General features: G+C 33.9%; 4 protein-coding genes across 4 annotated transcripts; 2 read left to right on the top strand and 2 right to left on the bottom strand.

Moving 5' to 3' along the window:
- Positions 1–740: 740 nt before the first annotated feature.
- On the top strand, positions 741–4436 carry LOC125829816 (uncharacterized). Its single transcript, XM_049509011.1, has 6 exons — positions 741–899; positions 1800–2116; positions 2535–2898; positions 3228–3298; positions 3651–3749; positions 3876–4436. The coding sequence occupies exons 2-6, from the start codon at positions 1862–1864 to the stop codon at positions 3963–3965; spliced, it is 879 nt and encodes a 292-aa protein (XP_049364968.1). The 5' UTR covers positions 741–899; positions 1800–1861; the 3' UTR covers positions 3966–4436.
- A 409-nt stretch (positions 4437–4845) lies between these two features.
- LOC125829750 (protein RETARDED ROOT GROWTH, mitochondrial) lies at positions 4846–11368 on the top strand. The gene is made up of 7 exons (XM_049508941.1): positions 4846–5218; positions 6750–6861; positions 8340–8499; positions 9082–9230; positions 9430–9581; positions 10341–10455; positions 10960–11368. Exons 1-7 carry the CDS (start codon positions 4926–4928, stop codon positions 11098–11100), a joined length of 1122 nt encoding a protein of 373 aa, XP_049364898.1. The 5' UTR covers positions 4846–4925; the 3' UTR covers positions 11101–11368.
- A 381-nt stretch (positions 11369–11749) lies between these two features.
- On the bottom strand, positions 11750–13796 carry LOC125829710 (uncharacterized protein At5g01610). Its single transcript, XM_049508902.1, has 3 exons — positions 13627–13796; positions 12588–12642; positions 11750–12448 (listed from the first exon to the last, which is right to left on the bottom strand). The coding sequence occupies exons 1-3, from the start codon at positions 13726–13728 to the stop codon at positions 12072–12074; spliced, it is 534 nt and encodes a 177-aa protein (XP_049364859.1). The 5' UTR covers positions 13729–13796; the 3' UTR covers positions 11750–12071.
- Positions 13797–16569: 2773 nt separating this feature from the next.
- LOC125829677 (zeatin O-glucosyltransferase-like) lies at positions 16570–17916 on the bottom strand. Its single transcript, XM_049508866.1, has one exon. The coding sequence runs from the start codon at positions 17914–17916 to the stop codon at positions 16570–16572; it is 1347 nt and encodes a 448-aa protein (XP_049364823.1).
- Between the last annotated feature and the right edge of the window lie 1474 nt (positions 17917–19390).

Here is a 19390-nt window from a genome sequence, read left to right as displayed (position 1 = left end):
ATTGTTAATAATATTTTATCTTAAGGCAAAACATTCCTCCGAAATCTTAAAAGTGTTATATTAATAACATAAGCATAAACTAATGTCTGTAAAAAAACATAGCAGGATCTGTAACAATAAAATGAATTAAAAAGGAAAAAATTGAGCCCGGTGAATGCACAATGTCCCCTTAAGAAAATTATTCTCCTCTAGTACCTGAGGTTTAAAGGAATAGATCCTCTAAGGATAAAACGATTTTATTCAGCAGTGTATTGATACAAATACAATGGTGTAGTAAGCCACTCAATATGAGCAAAATACACGAATATTTATTTGTGTAGAAGAAGAAAAAAATGTTCAGAATTTTCGTTATTTTAAAATGAGAGAAAATCCATCTTTTTATAGACAACAAAGGAAAGTGTCAGCAAATGTTTATTGTGTGCTTTATCGAAAAGGTCACAACTCTTTGGAAAAGTTACAATCTTTCATAAAAGTCACAACGTTTCATAAAAGTCGCAACTCTTCATAAAAGTCACAATTTTTCGTAAAAGTCACAGTTTTTCATTAAAGTCGCAACCGTTAATAAAAATCACAACGTTTCATGAAAGGGGAATGTTAGTTTTGAAAATAAATAAATTTTAAAAGGAATCCTGATTTGTGATGGCGCCACGTAGGCGAACCTAAGATTCTCTTTTATATATATATGATTATTATTATTATTATTACTTTTAATAAAAAACATTTGATTTTTTTTAATAATCGTTATGTCCGGTCAATTTTTTTATGCGTCAATTAATTTAGGGAATATTTATTATCAACAAAAATCCGTGTTGGATCAGTTCCACGTGTATCCACAACTACCAGCCTTTGCATTCTTCTTCATCGACCAAAATTGTCCAATTTTAGCTATGAGTTTTCCGGTGAGTCCTCTTCTATTTGCTAATTTTTCCGGTGAGTTCTCTTCTATTAGCTAAGAATTGAATATTGTTAACTCTTTTGGTAAACTATTTGTATCCTATCTGTTTGATAAATTTCCTGAATGAAATCAGTTTTTTCATTAAATTTTTAGATGTTGCTTTGTTCAAAACTTTAGCTGAAAGAATCTGAGTATAACAAGGATTAAACTAAACAAGTAATCAAGGTGTTTGATTTTTAGTATTTTGTAGGCATAAAAAGAAGAGGAAATACAAAGGTATAGTTCATATAAGTTATTTTATAAAACTATTCAACTTCATTTGTACACTACTAGAAACAAAGGTTTTTCCACCGCAAATCAGTGGGAAATTTGTACTATAGCATATGATTTCCACCGAATCAGCTTACTGGGAAAATGCACGATGGAAAACAGAATCTCACTGAAATAGTGGGGATATAATGATTTTTTAGTAGGGGATAGATTCTTTATTTTCTTCAATTATACATGTTAGATAGTTCTTCATAAACACATATTTTTGTGGAGCTACTCCGGTCCTCATTTAATGACATGAAATTTCTTCACTTCTGTTTTTCTTCTTTCAAAACTGCTTTCTGTTATTTTTACTTGAGCCGGGGGTCTGTTGGAAATAGCCTCTCGGGTAAGGTCTGCGTACACAGTATCATCTCCAGACACCACTTGTGGGATTATATTGTGTATGTTGTTGTTGTATTTTCCTTTGCTATCACTTTTTGATTTATTGGATTGAAGAATGGATAGTCATTCCTGATGCCAAGTATGGCTGTAAGATTTTTTTCTTGTGGACATATTTTTGTAAATGTAGAATTCGTTTGTATTAGGCATAACATTCACACATTCTCATTTAGTTGACTTGTGGGTTTAACAGGAGTAGAAGAAAAAGGGGAAACAGTTTTGAGTTCATTGATCGACAACAGCTAGCCAGGGAGCATGAATTCAGTAACGGCATCGGCATCAGCATCAGCATACATTTCACTTTCACTTAGCATCTCGCCTCCTACTAGAAAAGCGTGGTCTAAATTTCTGCCAGGAAAATGCAAACCCCTAATATCATCCAATTTTGACTGCAAGTGCAGGGCTTTGGGAGAAGGCTCTCAGTCAGAGACGCAGTCCCAGACGACCCAACCTACAATTTATCAAGGCGTTTATGGCCCTTGGACAATCGAAGACTCTGATATTCGAGAGGTAGAACCAACTCCACCCTACTGTGCTGCGCACTTTATATTTTAGTTTAACTTGGAGTTGTACCATTTGAATTCGTTTCACAACACTGTTAAAGAAAATGTATGCAGCATACCTTAAATTTAATTGAAGGTTTCTGGCACTTTATGCTCATACAATAATATACTTATGCTTACTATTTCCCAAAGGAAGGATGCTAATATTAGCAATCTAACACACTGAAATTGGTTTGCATTCGTTTTGACAATGTTAATGAAGAAAAAGATTATCCGTTCGTGTTCACTAATTCTTTTCTGTTTTGTCTTTGTTACCATGTTCCCTGCCTGAATGAATTTTTTCTAGATAAAACAACTCTTTCTTCTAGCAACAATCAAGAAGGCTAACTTTCGATGATGCAAAGTTAATGTTAACAACTTTGCAGGTAATTTTATATAGATCAGGGTTAGTAACTGCGGCTGCATCATTTGTTCTTGCTTCTTCTACGGCTTTGCTTCCCAATGATTCAGTTTTGAGTAACTTGATTGAGAAAAACCTTGATTTGTTTTATGCAATTGGATCGTGTGGACTTGGCCTGTCATTATTTCTTATTCACATTTATGTGACTGAAATCAAACGCTCTCTTCAAGCTTTATGGTTCCTGGGTGCTATCGGATCATTGGCAACATATTCTACGCTTGCTCACCCAGCTGGCATGAATCTAGTTCAATATGTTATCGAGAATCCAATAGCTGTTTGGTTTGTCGGACCACTATTTGCATCATTGACAGGACTTGTGTTCAAGGAAGGTTAGGTTCCAGTTACATCTTTATAAACATGCAGTTACAATTTCACCTACCACAGCACAGTATTATCAAATGGTTACTCATTTTAGATACCACATTAGCTAGTAGAAATAGTAATTTTTGTTTGCAAGTTGAGGTTTTGGAGATGTAACAAAATGTATGCTGATTATCTGAATAAAGGAACTTACTGATTGTCCCTTAGCTGTAGTTATCATGTGCAGCTATGATATATAACTCATATGTAACAAATTATACTTCTCTTAACTTACACTTTCTGTAGAACACTCGTTCATTTAAGGATCTCTGAGTTTATTTTTGTTATCTTGGAACAGGACTTTGCTATGGAAAGTTGGAAGCTGGTCTTCTGACATTTGTCATCCCTTCCCTCCTACTGGGGCACCTGGTAACGTTTTCAGCTATGCTGCTAGTCCTAAAATTTCATTCCATACAGAGTTATTTAGTGATAAACTTGAAATATACTTCTCCAACCTTAGCAATTGAAACATCAATCCTTCATCATCCGAAAATGACAACCTAAAGATCTCGAGATGTTCCAATCAGAACTTCTTTTTCCACAGCACTCAGATTGTTTGACTAGGCTTTCAAAAGTTAACAAAACCATTGAAACTAATAGAATTTGACTTCATAGTTCTATTTGTCCACCCAAGAAATTAAGGACATTATATTTTCCTGTTGAATTTGTTTCGTTTCATATATATACTAATGATCCAACTAGACTATCTTCTGGATTGTAGACTGGTTTTATGGATGACGGAGTAAAGATTACCCTATTGAGCACATGGTTGGCACTGTTTGTGGTCTTTGCTGGGAGGAAGTTCACTCAGCCTATCAAGGTAAGACCTCATCCATTTGCTTTGTTATTGTACTCTTTATCCTTATTTTTTCAAATTTAACAAAAGTAGCATATTTCAGGATCCCAGTGACAAGATCTAATCCACTTTGCGGATTTTATATTTCAGGATGATATAGGAGACAAATCAGTATTCATATTCAACGATCTGCCAGAGGAAGAAAAAGCTGATTTGATCAAGAGACTTGAGCAGCAATAATACACTAAACAAGAGCCATGATTAGGATGTTACACTTGGCTCAAAGAAAGGGAAATGAAGTGTATCGACTATGTATCAAAGAGTGATGAACATAAAGCCATCAGCCCTCGCCCTACAGTCAAGTCAGCTCCTTTCCTTCGCTACTAGGAACGTAAGCAACTTCTATTAGCGCCAGACCTTGAGTCGAGTTGATCATGTCCCCTTTCACAGCTATTCAGGAGTTGCAAAGCCAGATATCATGACAGTAGGAGTGTTAATGTTAGAAGCCAGTTGCATTAGTAGCTCTATAGATTGATGTCAAAATAGCTGCAATTGTTAAGTTTGTGGGTGATAGTGAAGAAAAAAATATTGTACTTGGATTTAAATACAATTCATCCTATCTTTTGTATGTATGTTATTATATTGTATTAAAATTTATCATCTTTAATCTGGTGAATAAAATTACTAAGAAATACAACTTCTTTAGTCAAATCAGTAGTCATATTTTTGAATAAATGAGTTTGGAATTCATAGCTTTATTTTTTCTTAAAAACTTAAGGTGTAACATGCATTAGCTAATTAGAAATAAATAAACATTGATTCATCTGAATAAAAAGTGTATAAGACATATTTTTTTTAAAACATATAGCCAAACGGTACGAAGTCAAAGTCGTCTTTGTTAGGGAGTGTTTTATCAAGAGATTTTTCGATGCGAATTTGAATTTAGTCGGGTTTCAATGTGAGTAACGAACACCGAATGAAAAAAAAAACATACAGCCAAACAAATATTGAAAGATAAATTTTTAAAATTCAATCCGAAATCTACCACCAAGCTTAATTTAATTGAGTGACCCCTAAGAAATAAACTCTAAATTAACAAAGTACTTATTTTTTTTCACCACTCATTGAAACAAAACACATCGTGCCGAGGAGGAAGAGAAGAAGAAGAAGAAGAAGCAAGAGAGAGCCTATACCCAGTTCATGGGGAGATGGAGAGCTGCTAACTTTGTAGCTCGTATTGTTGCTAAATCTAGATCAATCCAACCCACTCCTCAAAACCCATTTCAAAAAATCCGCAATTTTTCATCAGTTTCAGTACCCACGATTCAATTCTTGAATTTCAGGTCTTTTTCTGCTGCCCCAGCTACATATCCACAATATGTGGATGATTTTGAGTATAAACCTTATAAGATTGATAATACACAATCTTTGGAGTCCGAAGATGATGATGGAATCGGAAAAATTCCTGTCAAAGCTTACTTCCTTTGCACGAGGTATTGATTTGTGATTTTTTATTTGTTTGTTTTGTTATATAGTTGTGTCATGATTAAAAAGAGGGGTTTTTGAGAGGAGGGTGTTTGTTGCTTAGGTGTTTCGTTATTGGCGAATAAATAAAGAAACGATTTTTTTGTTTTAACACCTCTGGATGATTTGCTGTTTTGGTATAATTAGTTAAGGTTTGAGGTAGTGGTAGAGTAAATTGTGTGATTAATTATGATATTGGAACAGTAGGTGGTTTCTTCCCATATGTCCTAGCCTTAATGAATAGAGTTTAGCAATGGTAGTCGAGGTGTGTGCAAGCTGGTATAGACACCACAGTTATCAAAAGAAAGTTTTGGCCTTGGAATAATGGGCAGATTTATTTTATAAGCTACGGGTGCTTACAATAGGTTTGGTTTAGACTAGGTATATGTGTAACGACGGAATAAGTACAATAATAGATTTGTGATTTAGTTATTTGTTTTGTTTTGTTTTGTAGTTATATCGTGCATAAAAAGAGGGGTTTTCGAGAGGAGGGTGTTTGTTATTGGAGAATGAATCAAGAAATGATTTTTTTGTTTTAACACCCTGGATGGTTTGTTGTTTTGGTATACTTGGTAAAGATTTCAGGTAGTGGTAGAGTAAATTGTGTGATCGGAGGTCTAGAATTATGGCATTGGAACACTAGGTAGTTTCTTCCCATATGTCCTAGCCTTGGTGGACAGAGTTACCTTTGCTAGCGGGTGGTACTCGAGGTGTGTGCAACTGGTACAGACACCACGGTTCTATTTTATAAGCTACGGGTGCATAAAATAGCTTTGGTTTAGACTGTTTATGTGTAACAATGTTATAAGTGCAAATAATACGTTGTCATTTATTTGTTTGTTTCGTTTTGTAGTTATATCATGCGTAAAAGAGGGGTTTTCAAGAGGAGGGTGTTTGTTATTGGTGAATGAATCAAGAAACCGTTTTTGTTTAACACCCCTGCATGCTTTGCTGTTTTAGTATAATTAGTAAAGATTTCAGGTAGTAGTAGAGTAAATTGTGTGATTTGAGGTCTAGAATTATGGCCTTGGAATCATTGGCGGATCTAGTGAATAAGCCATGGGTGTGTATACAGTAGCTTTGGTTTAGACTATGTATATGTGTAAGAACGGAATAAGTATAAATAAAAGATTTTGAATATTGTAAATTAGATGGGTTGTGGTATAGTTATGAATTTTGAACCTATAAAGTTTAAATTTTGGATCCCCTTTGCTTGGAATGGTGTATTCAAGCTTAAGCCTTGCTGGCCTAATTGCGTTGGTGTTCCTACTTTACAAATGACTGCAAAAGGCCACTTGATAATAGTTGTTATTAATGATACAATTCATTTATAGTAACCTACTGACAATTTTCTGTGGTGCTATTTCATGGTCACAAAAAGATGACCTCGTCACTCGTCCTGTATATTAAGTGTTTTGGGATTCACTACCTCTTTCACTATTTACTATCAATGCATTTTCTTCTTTATTTCATGCTTTCTCAGATTCATCGTTTTGGCAGTATTGATTTGAAGCGCATGCAAGCTGAAATTCCAAGAGACGTTCTTCCGTCATCCTCCCGTTCACCCAATCATATTGCCCTCAGATTTTTCAATCTTCTACCAACAAATACTGTAAGAAGAAATTCTAGACACCAAGCTCTTTTGTTGTTATGGCCTGAAGTAATGAACTTATGTCTCTATCATTCTATGATTAGAAGTGCATCTTTCAAGATTATTTCAAGCCCATATATATTATGTGTGCATATGTATAGTGTCAAGAAACAATCATGTTATTGTCGTCAGGTATTTTGGTAGGCTCCTATTACTTTTATGAATAGTAAAAAGCCTTATCAGTAACATGATAGTTTAGTAGATTACTCATATTCATGAATCTCTCATTTGCTTTTCACCTTGTATAAGAGAAAACAGTTGTTTAGTCTTGAATTTGAGAAGCAAATTCCATACGTCATTCATGATAGAAGTAGGATATACTAACATCAATAGATGATTCTTAAGAGGAGAACCATTCAGTCCAAGTACATACCATGAAACAGTTAGAATTCTTCAAACTTCTTATACAACCAAGGATTATATTCTTATTTTTAAGTTTTTTCTTTTCAGCTAATTTGTACTTTCTGAAAATGTTTCCTCAATAATAAACATAGGTTATGCTTTCACACAATAACAAACAAATAACAACTATTCACTACCCTTAAATTGCTCAAGATTTCAGAGTCTACATTCATATCAATTCTTCTTCCTTCTGCTGCTCATTTGAAGCAACACTAACAGTAGAAAGCCATAAAGCTTGTAGAGGTGTTCTGTAACATAAAACAAATGTTCCTTATGTGCGCATTCCGTGTACATTTAGTGAGTCGGGGCGATGGCTTAATATAGTAGGGGTGTGTCAACTGCTGCCTGCCGTTGAATCATAGGTACCCCACAGTCCGCACCCCAAATTGAGTTAGTGAGCCTGTTGTAGGTGACCAGTTAGTTCATGGGGCACTTCAGCCAGCTGGCATGACTTATTAAGACCATTAGGCGAGTTTGAAATATTGTGTGTGTTTAGGTGCAACTCAACCTTTAATGTTGTATAATAATGGCTACTACAACACATAAAAAAGAGGTGTCTGTCTTGCTCATATGTTGTTGTTGATCTTTTGCTCATTTATTTGAATTGAAAAAAAAATGAAGACTGAATGATTTACCTATTTAGTCTATGTTGGCCCGTCTTATGCTTTTGGTTGGCCAGTTGAGCTTTACATTTTATCAACCTCTTCATTGAACATCTTGCAGTCTTTATTCTTTCTTTTTTTTAAGAAAAAGTATAACAGCTTGATATCTTTGTTATTTTTAAACTATAAGTTCTCTTTGCAACGATACTTGTTTAATTTTCTCTCTTGTAGCCTTTCCTATGCACATAATTAACAACAGAGAGAGGATTATATTTGTCCTGGCTTTTGTTCTGTTCTTTGGAGGGGAATTTAGTTATGCATTGCCATGATGGCACCATTTATTTGGAGTATGCAGTATCATATATGAAATTCTTGTGCCTGAATGGACTATCAATGCACTGGGTCTTTTTTTCATAATTTAACCTTTGTTTTCAGCTCCTTAGATTTGGAGGAAACACAAATGGTTGCAGTTATATGGTTGTATTCCAGTATGGTTCAGTTGTCCTGTTCAATGTGGAGGATGATGAAGCTGAGTACTACTTGCAAATTGTGAGAAGATTTGCATCTGGGTTGCTACGTGAAATGAAAAAAGATGGTTTGTTTTTTATGTGAAACTTCATAGTTTCATCTTATGTTCTTCTGCAATTGTTTATCTGAGAGAATTAGATATATGGGAAACCAAACATAATTAATATAGATATATAAGGGGTGCTCCCTTCCTATATACTCATACATACATAGGAAAAAGTGGGGGGAAATAGAAAGTAAGTTTGAGTTGACTAATTAAGCATATGAAGATCTTAATTCATTCTATGTGTGTTAGACTACGATAACATGGTTGGTTTAGCAACTAACAATTTCGGTCAGCTAATTAAGGTCAATTATGTGATACTGGGAGCTTGCTTGGACTGAAGAGAATGAAAACCATATGATTCTTTGTGGCATTTCAAGCAGTGCCTAAAACAAAATGTTCTTTTTGATGACATAAATATTTTTTGATGACACCTAAAACAAAATGTTCTCTAAATAGCTTCTGGTTATTTTCTTCCACTTAATACAGATATACATGCCAAATGCTGCATCTTTACACTGCTTACTTGTAATCTTCTCTTTCGAGCATTCTTTCTACCAGCTACAATATTTCTCTTATTATGAAGGCCTCTTCACTTTCTATCAGACTATGCCGTAAAAGAGAAGCCATTGCTAGTTGAGGATATGCAGGGAGGCGCAGATCACATAGTTCTGAAAAATTTGGACACAGATAGTATTCGTATAATAAGCAGTGTGCTTGGCCAAAGTATTGCCCTTGATTACTTTGTCTCACAGGTAAATATTCCAGAACTTGTTTATGGTTGAACCAACTAATGGTAACTGTTTGAGAATCATACAACTCTTACTGTCACCATCTGGAAAAGCTGAGAAGCATGTTTCAATAAAACAGACAGCACAAAATTGTAATGATAAGTAGAAAGAGATTGGCTAGTAATTCTAACTTCAATGAAATTGGATGCTATCCTGCTTGTAGGTTGATGGTATGGTTGAAGAGTTTGCTGGGATAAATCGTGAAATGGAGAAAACAGGGACTTTCACAATGACAAGGAAGAAATTGTTCCAACTTGTGGGCAAGGCTAACTCAAATATAGCTGATGTAATTTTGAAAGTAGGTATCTTTGAAAGGTAATGCTTTAAAAGTGCCTTTGTGTGCTTTCTCTACTCCTGAAAGTGGCCAAGTACTGCTCGACATTTCTTGCTGTTGGTCAATATGTTTTACTTTTTTCTTTTAGAAAGGATAAGTTCCTCTTTTGTCAGATTTTGGTTGGTGATAGAAGGATAAGAAATAGACCATCATGTCTCCATTAGTCTAAACGTGAGACTTGCATCATTTACACAACATCTGCCTTGAAACCTGTATTTGTGGCAGTGAACTATCTGAACAGAGTCCTGATTCTTACATATGCTGAACAAATTCTCTTGAAGCTTATTTTTGGTTACAATTCTTAACTTTCATTTGCATTTGGATTCTGTGTGTGGTAATCCATGTATACACGAGCTTGTAGCGACTCGACATCTCAACCTTTAGGAAAATTTATGTTTAGGCATTATTTGCAATCTCAGATATGTTTTTGGGGCTCTCAAAGACTTCTGCAAGAAGAAGCCAAACTTGCCTTTTGGAGATTCTGGATTACTTACAATCTCACAATTGCTATGAGGTTTCCAACCCAGCAAGCTTCCTAGCTTTTTACGGGTTCTTTCTTCTGGTTTGACGTGCTTGTTTAAAAGACAATGTTTACTTTATAGAGTAACCAAATGTTCACAGTTTCAGAAATTTGTGTATTATAGAATGGTAGAGCTACCTGTTACTTTTAAGTTTTGAGTTGATGTAGAGTGGTTGTTGTCATTGATAATCTTTCTATTGTTTTGCAACTCATTGCTAAGATCTGAAATTGCTTGGAGAGATGCAAAGTATGCTCAGATACTTGAGTACCTTCGGGAGGAATACGAGGTCTCACAACGTTTTGGGAACCTCAACTTCAAACTAAAGTTTGTCGAGGTATTGATCTCCTTTGTTTGACCTATTTTGCTTTATTAGATCCATGTTATTTGTAGATTCTCTTAAATTTTTGTTGCTTCCGAGACCAATTTTGTGTTAACATGACTTGTCTATAAATGTGACTGCTCAACCAAAGAATAAGTAATGAAAAAGGGAAGGAAATAGCTGACTTTAGTTGTTATGACATGCACGCGGCTGTGCACAAACACATATTTATGTTGATACATCAGATAGGTCTCAGTCAGTTCCTTTAAAAAGGAATAACAATATATCAAAGCCACTTTGGGCAGGTTTATGACTCTGTTTGTAGATGATCTTACCTCTTAACTCATTACTATTTCGTACAAGATATTCATTTCAACTCTCATTCACCGACTGCTGTTGTGAATTTAATTATAGGCAAGCTCTATCTATGTACTTCATAACAATATGTGCAATTGCACTTATACAACCTCTTTCAGTACTCTTTGATACTATTTCTGAATGAAATTTTCCTTGTTGCAGCATAACATTCACTTTCTTCAGGAAGTTCTTCAAAACAGAAAGTCGGATCTACTAGAATGGTGCATCATCGTTTTGTTGGTTGTTGAGAATGCGGTATGTATATATGAGATTATCCGGGAGTCAAGTGTAATCCCTGTGTAAACAAGAACACGACAGGGAAATAAAAGTGTGGCAATGATACATGATAGGATCAACATAGCAGATGCCAAAAGAAAGAAACCACATTTCTGGGCATTCATATTGCAATTTTGTTATTTATACATCCATAGAACACAATTGTGAATTAGTGATCTAGTCTTTTTTGTTGCAAAATTCTATTTAGCCTCATTAGACAAGTTTTCTTTTTCTTTGATAACTGAGAATACTCTTGAATATCAATTTAATTGATAAAGCTGCCCATTTATCTCAACACTTGATTATCATTTTATTTTTTTTGAGAATTTAGGTTAAGCTTTGGCCTTTCCTGTTTGGTAAAGTAGAATAAAATGTGCTGCAAAAGAATTAGGAGTCGTTTGGTACATGGGTGGGATGAGGATAATAATCCTAGTATAGAGTTAAAGATTAACTTTATCCCATGTTTGGTTACGTGTATTAATAAGTCTTGAGATTATTTTATCCCAACGTTTATACTACAATGGTAGGATTATTGTTCCATACAGAAGGTGGGATTTCCTTTCCTATCTCATCCCGCATGCCAAACGACCCTTTAAAGTGCAAACTGTTAATAAACCAAACACAATTTGTTAAGAGAATGGAGAACATCTCAAGATTGATTCACTCAACAACTCAATTAGACTCCCCTAACATGAGGCAGCTGAATAATTTTCTTCAAATAAAAACCATAATTAATAGCATCTCAAAAAATTCCAGAAAAAAAAAATTAGATGTCTAACCATCCAACTACTGTTACAATCTAGCTGAGTATGCTAAATTGCCAAACACCATTTTGCATGAATTTTGTAACATGTTTCCATATACTTCTTTCCTGAAGTGTTCATCAGAACGATTCTGCTACGATGAGGAGTGACCGACCAATAAAACCATCAAAACATAGCCTACTCGAAAATCTTTTTGATTGTTGAGGACTTGTACTTGTATGAATAATCGGCCTCTCAAAACTCTTTTACTCTAACTGCATCACGAGGAATGTCATAAGCTTCTCTTGGCCTTGATTTCTTTACACCAGCAGTAAACGAAATCTTCTCTGATCTGTTGCCTTCAACAGACACATTTGTGACTTTCACCCATACTAAGACTTTAGTCTTCATTCCTTCTATGCCAATAAGCTTGTCTCTTAGTAAAATGCATTTCACCCTCGTAGCATACCTAATCAGAGAGCCGTCCTTGAAGGTTATCTCACATGGGGAGGGAAGGTGAACGGTCAGCTTTTTGGACTCGTCTAATTCATAACTTGTTATGTTTTGGGGGAAAAGGCCTAGTGGGAGATTGTGTTCTCGAAGAAGATCTGTCAAACTCTTCATAGGCGTTCCTGATCAGGAAAAAAGATTTGTTTTCTCAGAATTCTTTGTGCGGTTAACATGTGTTAAATGAGATCTACAATTTACTATGATCAAACAAATAAATAATACTCAGAGAAGTGACTACAAGAGTGTAAAATGAATATGCACCTTTTAGCTTGTTAAAGATCCATTTCGCCTTCTCTTCAACAGTATTTGAGATGCTCTGTGACAATAAATAACCATTGAGTTAAGTGCAAGTTGTTGGTGTTAAGACAGATTAAAGTTTTGTATTCAGTGTTTGGAAAGTCAGATGATAGTACAATCTGCTTCAATGGTATAAATAGGACAGCTAATTGATTCTGGTTTTAGCATGTAAAAACACAGATTTTTCTTTCAAATTCAATGTGTATATCTACTGTTAGCTAAGATGCCAGATATGGAAGGACAAAGATCACCTACAAAGGAAGTCTCATCACATTTCGTTTAAGCTGGTAGCCTAATGCAACAACAAGAACATACCAAGTGTAATCCCACAAGTGAGGTCTAGGAAAGATAGGATGTACGCAAGACGTTACCCCTACCTTAGAGGTAGAGAGGCAGTTTCCAATAGCTGGTAGTCTAATCCAAGGCACATATATTTGAGACCTTAAAGAAATTGTTAGTCTTTCATGTTTCCTATTTAAGAATTTCCTCAATGGCCTAATAATGATAGTTAGAAAGAAGATAACTCATCAAAAGCTCCAACCTTATACATTAGAATCTCGCAATTTAACAAGTAAACCAACACTCAAGAATCAAAGATATGCAACAACCAATGCCTAACATAGAGAATCCTATATAGTCAAATTTCAAATAACTTGCAAAAAATGTAAACTTCAAGCTACTTGTGATTTACATGGTATCAGAGTCGAGTCCATTCTTGTTTGTGCTCCCAATTGAGCCTTCAACCAAAAGCTAACTCATGAGACGAGGAATAACCATATTCAAATAAGCACATTACCAGTCCATTCCTCAACCAACTAAGACTCTAACCTACCCTTTATGCATTTTGGAGCAAGAATTAAACATCCAATTTGAAAAATGAGCATATGGGGTTTAGTGTATACAATTAAAAAATCCAAAAAGTAAATTAACAATACCCCAAATGAAGAAATAACAAGCAAAATGAAACCTTGATGAGAAAAAAAGAGAAATTGAGGGAACATACATTGATGTCTTGAGATATGTTGTTGAATTCTGCCTTAGCTTTCTTGGTTAGCCAAAAGCTTCCAACTTTAATACTCCCAACTTTAGTTAAAGCTTTCTCCATTCTTCTTTCTTCTCCACACCCACAAAAAAAACCCTCTTCTTCCTCCTTCAACAAACAGAGGTGTATAGCATACTAAAAAAAAGAGTGTGAATAAGACAAACAAAATGTGGTGTGCAGCTAGCTGTATTTGAAATTCTCCTTCACTTTACCCAATAAAGCACACAACTAGTAAAAATGAAATTTTACCATATTAACCCCTTGAAGTTTTTGAATCAAACACTTTAACCCTCTTAGTTATTAGTCTCTCCATTCCAAATTAAGTAGTGTTAGTATTGTCTGGGCGTGCACGCTTCTTAAGAAACTATTCATTCTTTTTTAACTAAACTGTTTTTACTAATTTACCCCTAATCAAACTTTATCTCTTTTTGAGTTGATGGTAATTAATGATTTTTAAAAATGGATTAGAAAGTTTTAGTAGGAAAATTTTAGGATTTTAATTTTTGAATTGCATATTTAATTAAGTATTTTAGTATGATTTTCGAGATATTCGTATATATTCTTTTATAAGTACTTAATATTATATCAAACTAATTGTCTTTTTGAAAATATATATATATAGTAGATATTAGAATACCAAAACAAAAGTATAGAAAATTTCAATTTTGAATTGGTAATTCAATATTTATGTAAGTATATATATGCATACCCTTAATTAATTAAAGATTAGAGTGACTAAAGCCATAAAAAATGTTGATCAAATTATAAGATATTTTCCTTTTTCATTTCTTTTTATTTCCTTTTACCTTTTTATGGTTTGAAGTCAGCAAAATCTGAAAAAGAAAAAAAGAAACTCTAAAGAATATCATTTTAAGATGAAATTAAAATAAGAGAAAAAGGGATATGCTTTTTTTAAATCATTTTTTTTTAGTGAAAAGAGTAGATGCATGTTAGAATATTATTCTACTTATTTTAAAAAGCACAAAGCACTAACAAGAGCATCTATGCTTCACCAAACTGGAAAAAAATGTACAACTCAAAAGTATGAAGAAGAAAAAAGCAGTTTGGACATTAACTCCAGCTTGTTTGGATGGTTGTTACTTAATATACGAGTAAACACATAAATTTGTATAAAGTTGAATAAATAGAAACATACGCGTCCTACTTGCATAATACAACATAGGACGTGAATTATCATGTAAGATGTGTGTGTCTATTTGTTCAAGTCTACACAAGTTTAAGCTAGCGTTTGGCCATAGATTTTCAAATATTATTTGGGTGAAAATTCACCATGTTTTTGGCCATAGTATTTGAAAAATATATTTCACTTTTTAGAAAAATATGATTTATACCCATAAATTTTAAAAATTATCAAAATTAACCATAAGTTTGTATTACAAGTCAATTGGATCTTTGTTGCAACAAATAACAAGTAGTGTCCATGACACTAGAGCAATGTGTTAGTTTGGAGTGAGTGCAACAAGCATCATTCCATACATCGTGAAGTAGACAAAGCACGTGACTTTGTTATCCTGAGCCGATTGTTCATCATTTTCATCAACAATCATATTATCATTTTCATATTCACTGAATATTTCATCACTACTTTGGTGTTCACGTAAAAAATTATGTATACAACGCAAACAACTACTATAAAGGGTGTTTATGTAAAAGATAAAAGTTTGATGTAAAATTTCAATTTTCAAAAGATCCCAAATAATGAGATTTGACCCAAATACTAGAAAAAACTAGTATTGGGAATTTGGGATATTTGTCAAATAATGACAAATTATATGTACAGATATTATTTGCCAAAATTTTCTCCAAATATTATTTGGGAAATCTATGGCCAAACGGGCCATAAGAGTTTGTTTGATATGAAGGAAAATAATTTCCTAAAAGAAGTTCTCTACAAAATTGTGTTTGTTACTTATTTTTTAGTATTGATAAATAAGTAAGAAAATATTAATTTGAGAGCTTTTATATGTTATCAGGCAAAATGTTATGAAGACTATAGAAACGGGAAGTGGGGGTTCAGGGATAGTTAGGGATGAGATGATCAAGAGGTGAGGGTTGGATACAGTGGCGGAGCCACCTTAGAATGAGGGGGGTCATCCGAACCTCCTTCGGTGAAAAATTATATGATTTATATATGGTTAAAATAATTTTTTAAGTATATATAATAGATGTCGAACCCCTTTCGCCTACTTCGTGTGTCTATTTTTTTAGATTTTGAACCCCTTTATTAAAAATTCTAACTCCGTCACTAGTTGAATAGGTGGAGAGAAGACAAAAAGTGATATATAAATCATTCAAATCATATTCATCAAAATAATATAATATAATATATCGCAAATGATGTAACAACCATCCAAACAAAGTTGGGCCCTGTATCACATGCTTGTTTTACTCGAAGATTTTTATTTATGCCCAACTTGTCAAGTATGATAAACATCAATTTTATTATATTCAGAATTGTTAAATTCTTTAACGATATTTATATAAAATATATAGTATGACATTTCTTTCTAACTTCTTGAAATCTCCTCTCTTCCTCTGGATCCGACTCATCTACATCAACAAAGTCCCACAATTCCTGAACTCAAACAAGGTGTTCATATTAATACTCAAAAACGCATACTTCTCACCACTAAAAAACGAGTATGAGTAGTTATGAAGAAGAGGAAATAGCATTCAATATCTTCTCGTATTTCACCCCTCACATGCATGAGAGCTATAACACAATGTAGTTAAACAAAAACACCCCACTTAATTAAAGACGAACCGACAACAACAATAACAATAACACATCTAGTAGTTTCATAAGTAGTACAAAAACAAACAGATTCCACAACAAAATAACCTTATTCGAATAACCATACGAGAAATCAACTCTGTCACTAATCATCTTGTGATATGAGCAATGAATGAATCCATCTGCTTCTTTTGTGATCCACCATCTCCAACGGACTTCTTAATAGCTCTGCTCAACTCTATTGCTCTCTTCCTCATCTCTTCCCCTTCCGCGGAATCCATCAATGTTCTCACACCAGTTTCAATTTTATCACATTTGATCAATTCATCTTTGTTTACCCAATCCCTCACCACTAAACCAACTTTCAACACCTTTGTAATAAGCACATCATTGTACGGATTATCCGAATTCAATGGCCAGGTTGCCATTGGCACACCCATTGTTACACTCTCCAGAAAAGAGTTCCATCCCGAATGAAAAAAGTAACCACCTGTAGAAGGATGCGCTAGAATTTCCAGCTGAGGTACCCATTCTCTCGCGATGATTCCTCTGTTTTCTACTCTTTCTTCGAATCCATTTGGCAGCTCAATCTTCCCAGTAATATCTCCAACATTTTCCCCTTTTTTATCTTTTCCTCGTAAAACCCAGATGAATTTTTGCTCCGATCTCTCTAAACCAATTGCAATCTCATGAATTTGTTCGATTGAGAAACTGTTCGCAGTTCCAAACGAAACGAATATAACAGAATTAACCTGTTGTTTATCAAGCCATTCAATGCATCTGTGAGTTTTATCAGAGTTTTGGACGATGTTGACAGGATTAAACGGACCAAGCCCCCAAAATGGGGTATTGCTCTGTTTACAGAGTTCGTCAAGATAAGGCCCTTCAATTTCTCTGCAAGTATTCAAAATTTCTCCACATTTGAACTTACAATCTCGTAGCATTTTCGTCAATTCCCCCATTCCAGGCTTGAAACAGCTCTCAATAGAGGGAATATAAGCTTGCAAACTTGTAAACAATGCATCATCATTGCAATTGTTTACTTCGTTATTCTCTTTAATTTGTTGGAGCATTGAGTAAGTAGTGAAAGCAGATACAGCATGAAAAAAGTATGCTTCAACGTGTGATATTGTATACACAGATTCAACAACAAACTGCATTATAGCGTCATGAATAACGACTACTCTTTTATCATTATTGCTATGACAAATCGCGGAAAGAGGCTCTGTAATTTGTAACAAGGATTCCAAGTAAGGCATATAGTTTTCTTCGTCATTTTCTTTTGATGTTACTGAAAGATCATGGAATTGTATGTTGGGAAATTCTTCTTCTTCTTGTTGTCGTTGTTTCAGTTCTTGATTTCGTGCACCAACACTCATATAATGGACTGGTATATTGTAGGAAGAGATGAGTTGAGAGAGACGAAGAAGAGGGATTTGGTGTCCATATTCAGGGAAGGGCACCATAACTACCACAAGGTTGGAGTTGGATGCCATTGGAAATGTGTGTATTGCTTTACAATTTCTGAAATAATGAAGGATGATAATAGTAGTAGCTTACTTACTATATACTCCCCCTGTTCCAAGTGAAGTCCAAGATCTCACGAAATGGTTCTGGTGGAGAGATAAGTACTCGTTCATTCTTAACTAGAGGTCACAAGTTTGAGTTTTCCTAAGTATGAAGTCGTCTTTGTTAGGAAGTGTTTTACTCTCTTTTTTTAGTCACGCTCCAATGTAGGTATTGGACACAGAATGGAATACCAAAAAAAAAGGGTTGCGGTGAAGGGATAAGTACTCTTTCATTCTTAATCATTAATTAGAGGTTGTCGATTCGAGTTCCCTTATGTATGGAGTCGTCTTTGTTACGGAGCGATTTACTCTCAATGTGGAACTTCCTAGCCATTGGGTCGGAAAAAAAAAAGTGAAGTGTAAGTACTGAATTGTTGAGACATTTTTATTGTTCAAAATAGGCATATTACATAAATTTATTTTTCTCCAACTTTATGTATGCATAAATAGACAGTTAAACTTAAACAAGTAGACTTTATGTGACATTATTTATATCTCGAGATTGCTATATCAATCAATGCTTTACATAGTAATTTCAACTACATGTGGTCGTCTGTAAAGATTCTCACAAAAGGACCAATCTCGAGACTGCTATATCAATCAATGCTTTACATAGTAATTTCAACTACACGTGATCGGAAATTTACGCACGAAATCTTCAATTTTTTTGAAATGAAATTTATATATTCGTAAACTTCATAAAAAGTACTATAAGTCACAATAATTGATAATTTCAAATGTTTAAAAGATCTATGAAAAATTTACAATTAAAGTTAAATTTATTTGAATCTCAAAATCTGAAAAATGCCACATAAAATGAAACGGAGGAAGTCTTTATTTCTAACGTTCTGTGAGATTTTTTTATTTATGGGGGGCCAGAATTAATTAAAAACGTGTGTACATTTTCAAAGCAAATTATCAGGTGGACCCCCAAAAATTTAACATAAATTCATCAATTCCATGGAGGGTGTATCAGAAATCAGAATAGTATTTCTTTTATTTTTTATCATATTCAAGTTTCTCTAAGTACGAAGTTATTTTTGTTCAAAAACATTTTACCATAACATTTCGATGTGAATATGAATTTAATTAAGATGAGTATTGGAAATTGAATGGAAAATCAAGAAAATAATTAAAATATTGACATTAGTAATATTTGCATTAATTATATTAAGTATATGATATTTGATTTGATATTTTAAAATAATTAATAAACTATACTTTAAGTTTTGAAATTTTTTAATGAGCATTGAAAAAATTAAAACGACAAATGAAATAGAACGGGAAGTAGGTTTCAAAGTAACACCAACAACCCACCAACAATAAATAAAGGAGCAATCAATATAAACATGAAGACAAGATTTGAGGGACCTAGTCAACACTATTGATAAGTCTGACAAAC

The sequence above is a fragment of the Solanum verrucosum genome, unplaced genomic scaffold (genome assembly GCF_900185275.1).
Source record: "Solanum verrucosum unplaced genomic scaffold, falcon-dt-bn FXZP01000008.1, whole genome shotgun sequence".
Taxonomy (NCBI): Eukaryota; Viridiplantae; Streptophyta; class Magnoliopsida; order Solanales; family Solanaceae; genus Solanum; species Solanum verrucosum.
Note: the sequence above shows the minus strand (reverse complement) of the source record. Positions and strands in the feature narration are given on the sequence as shown.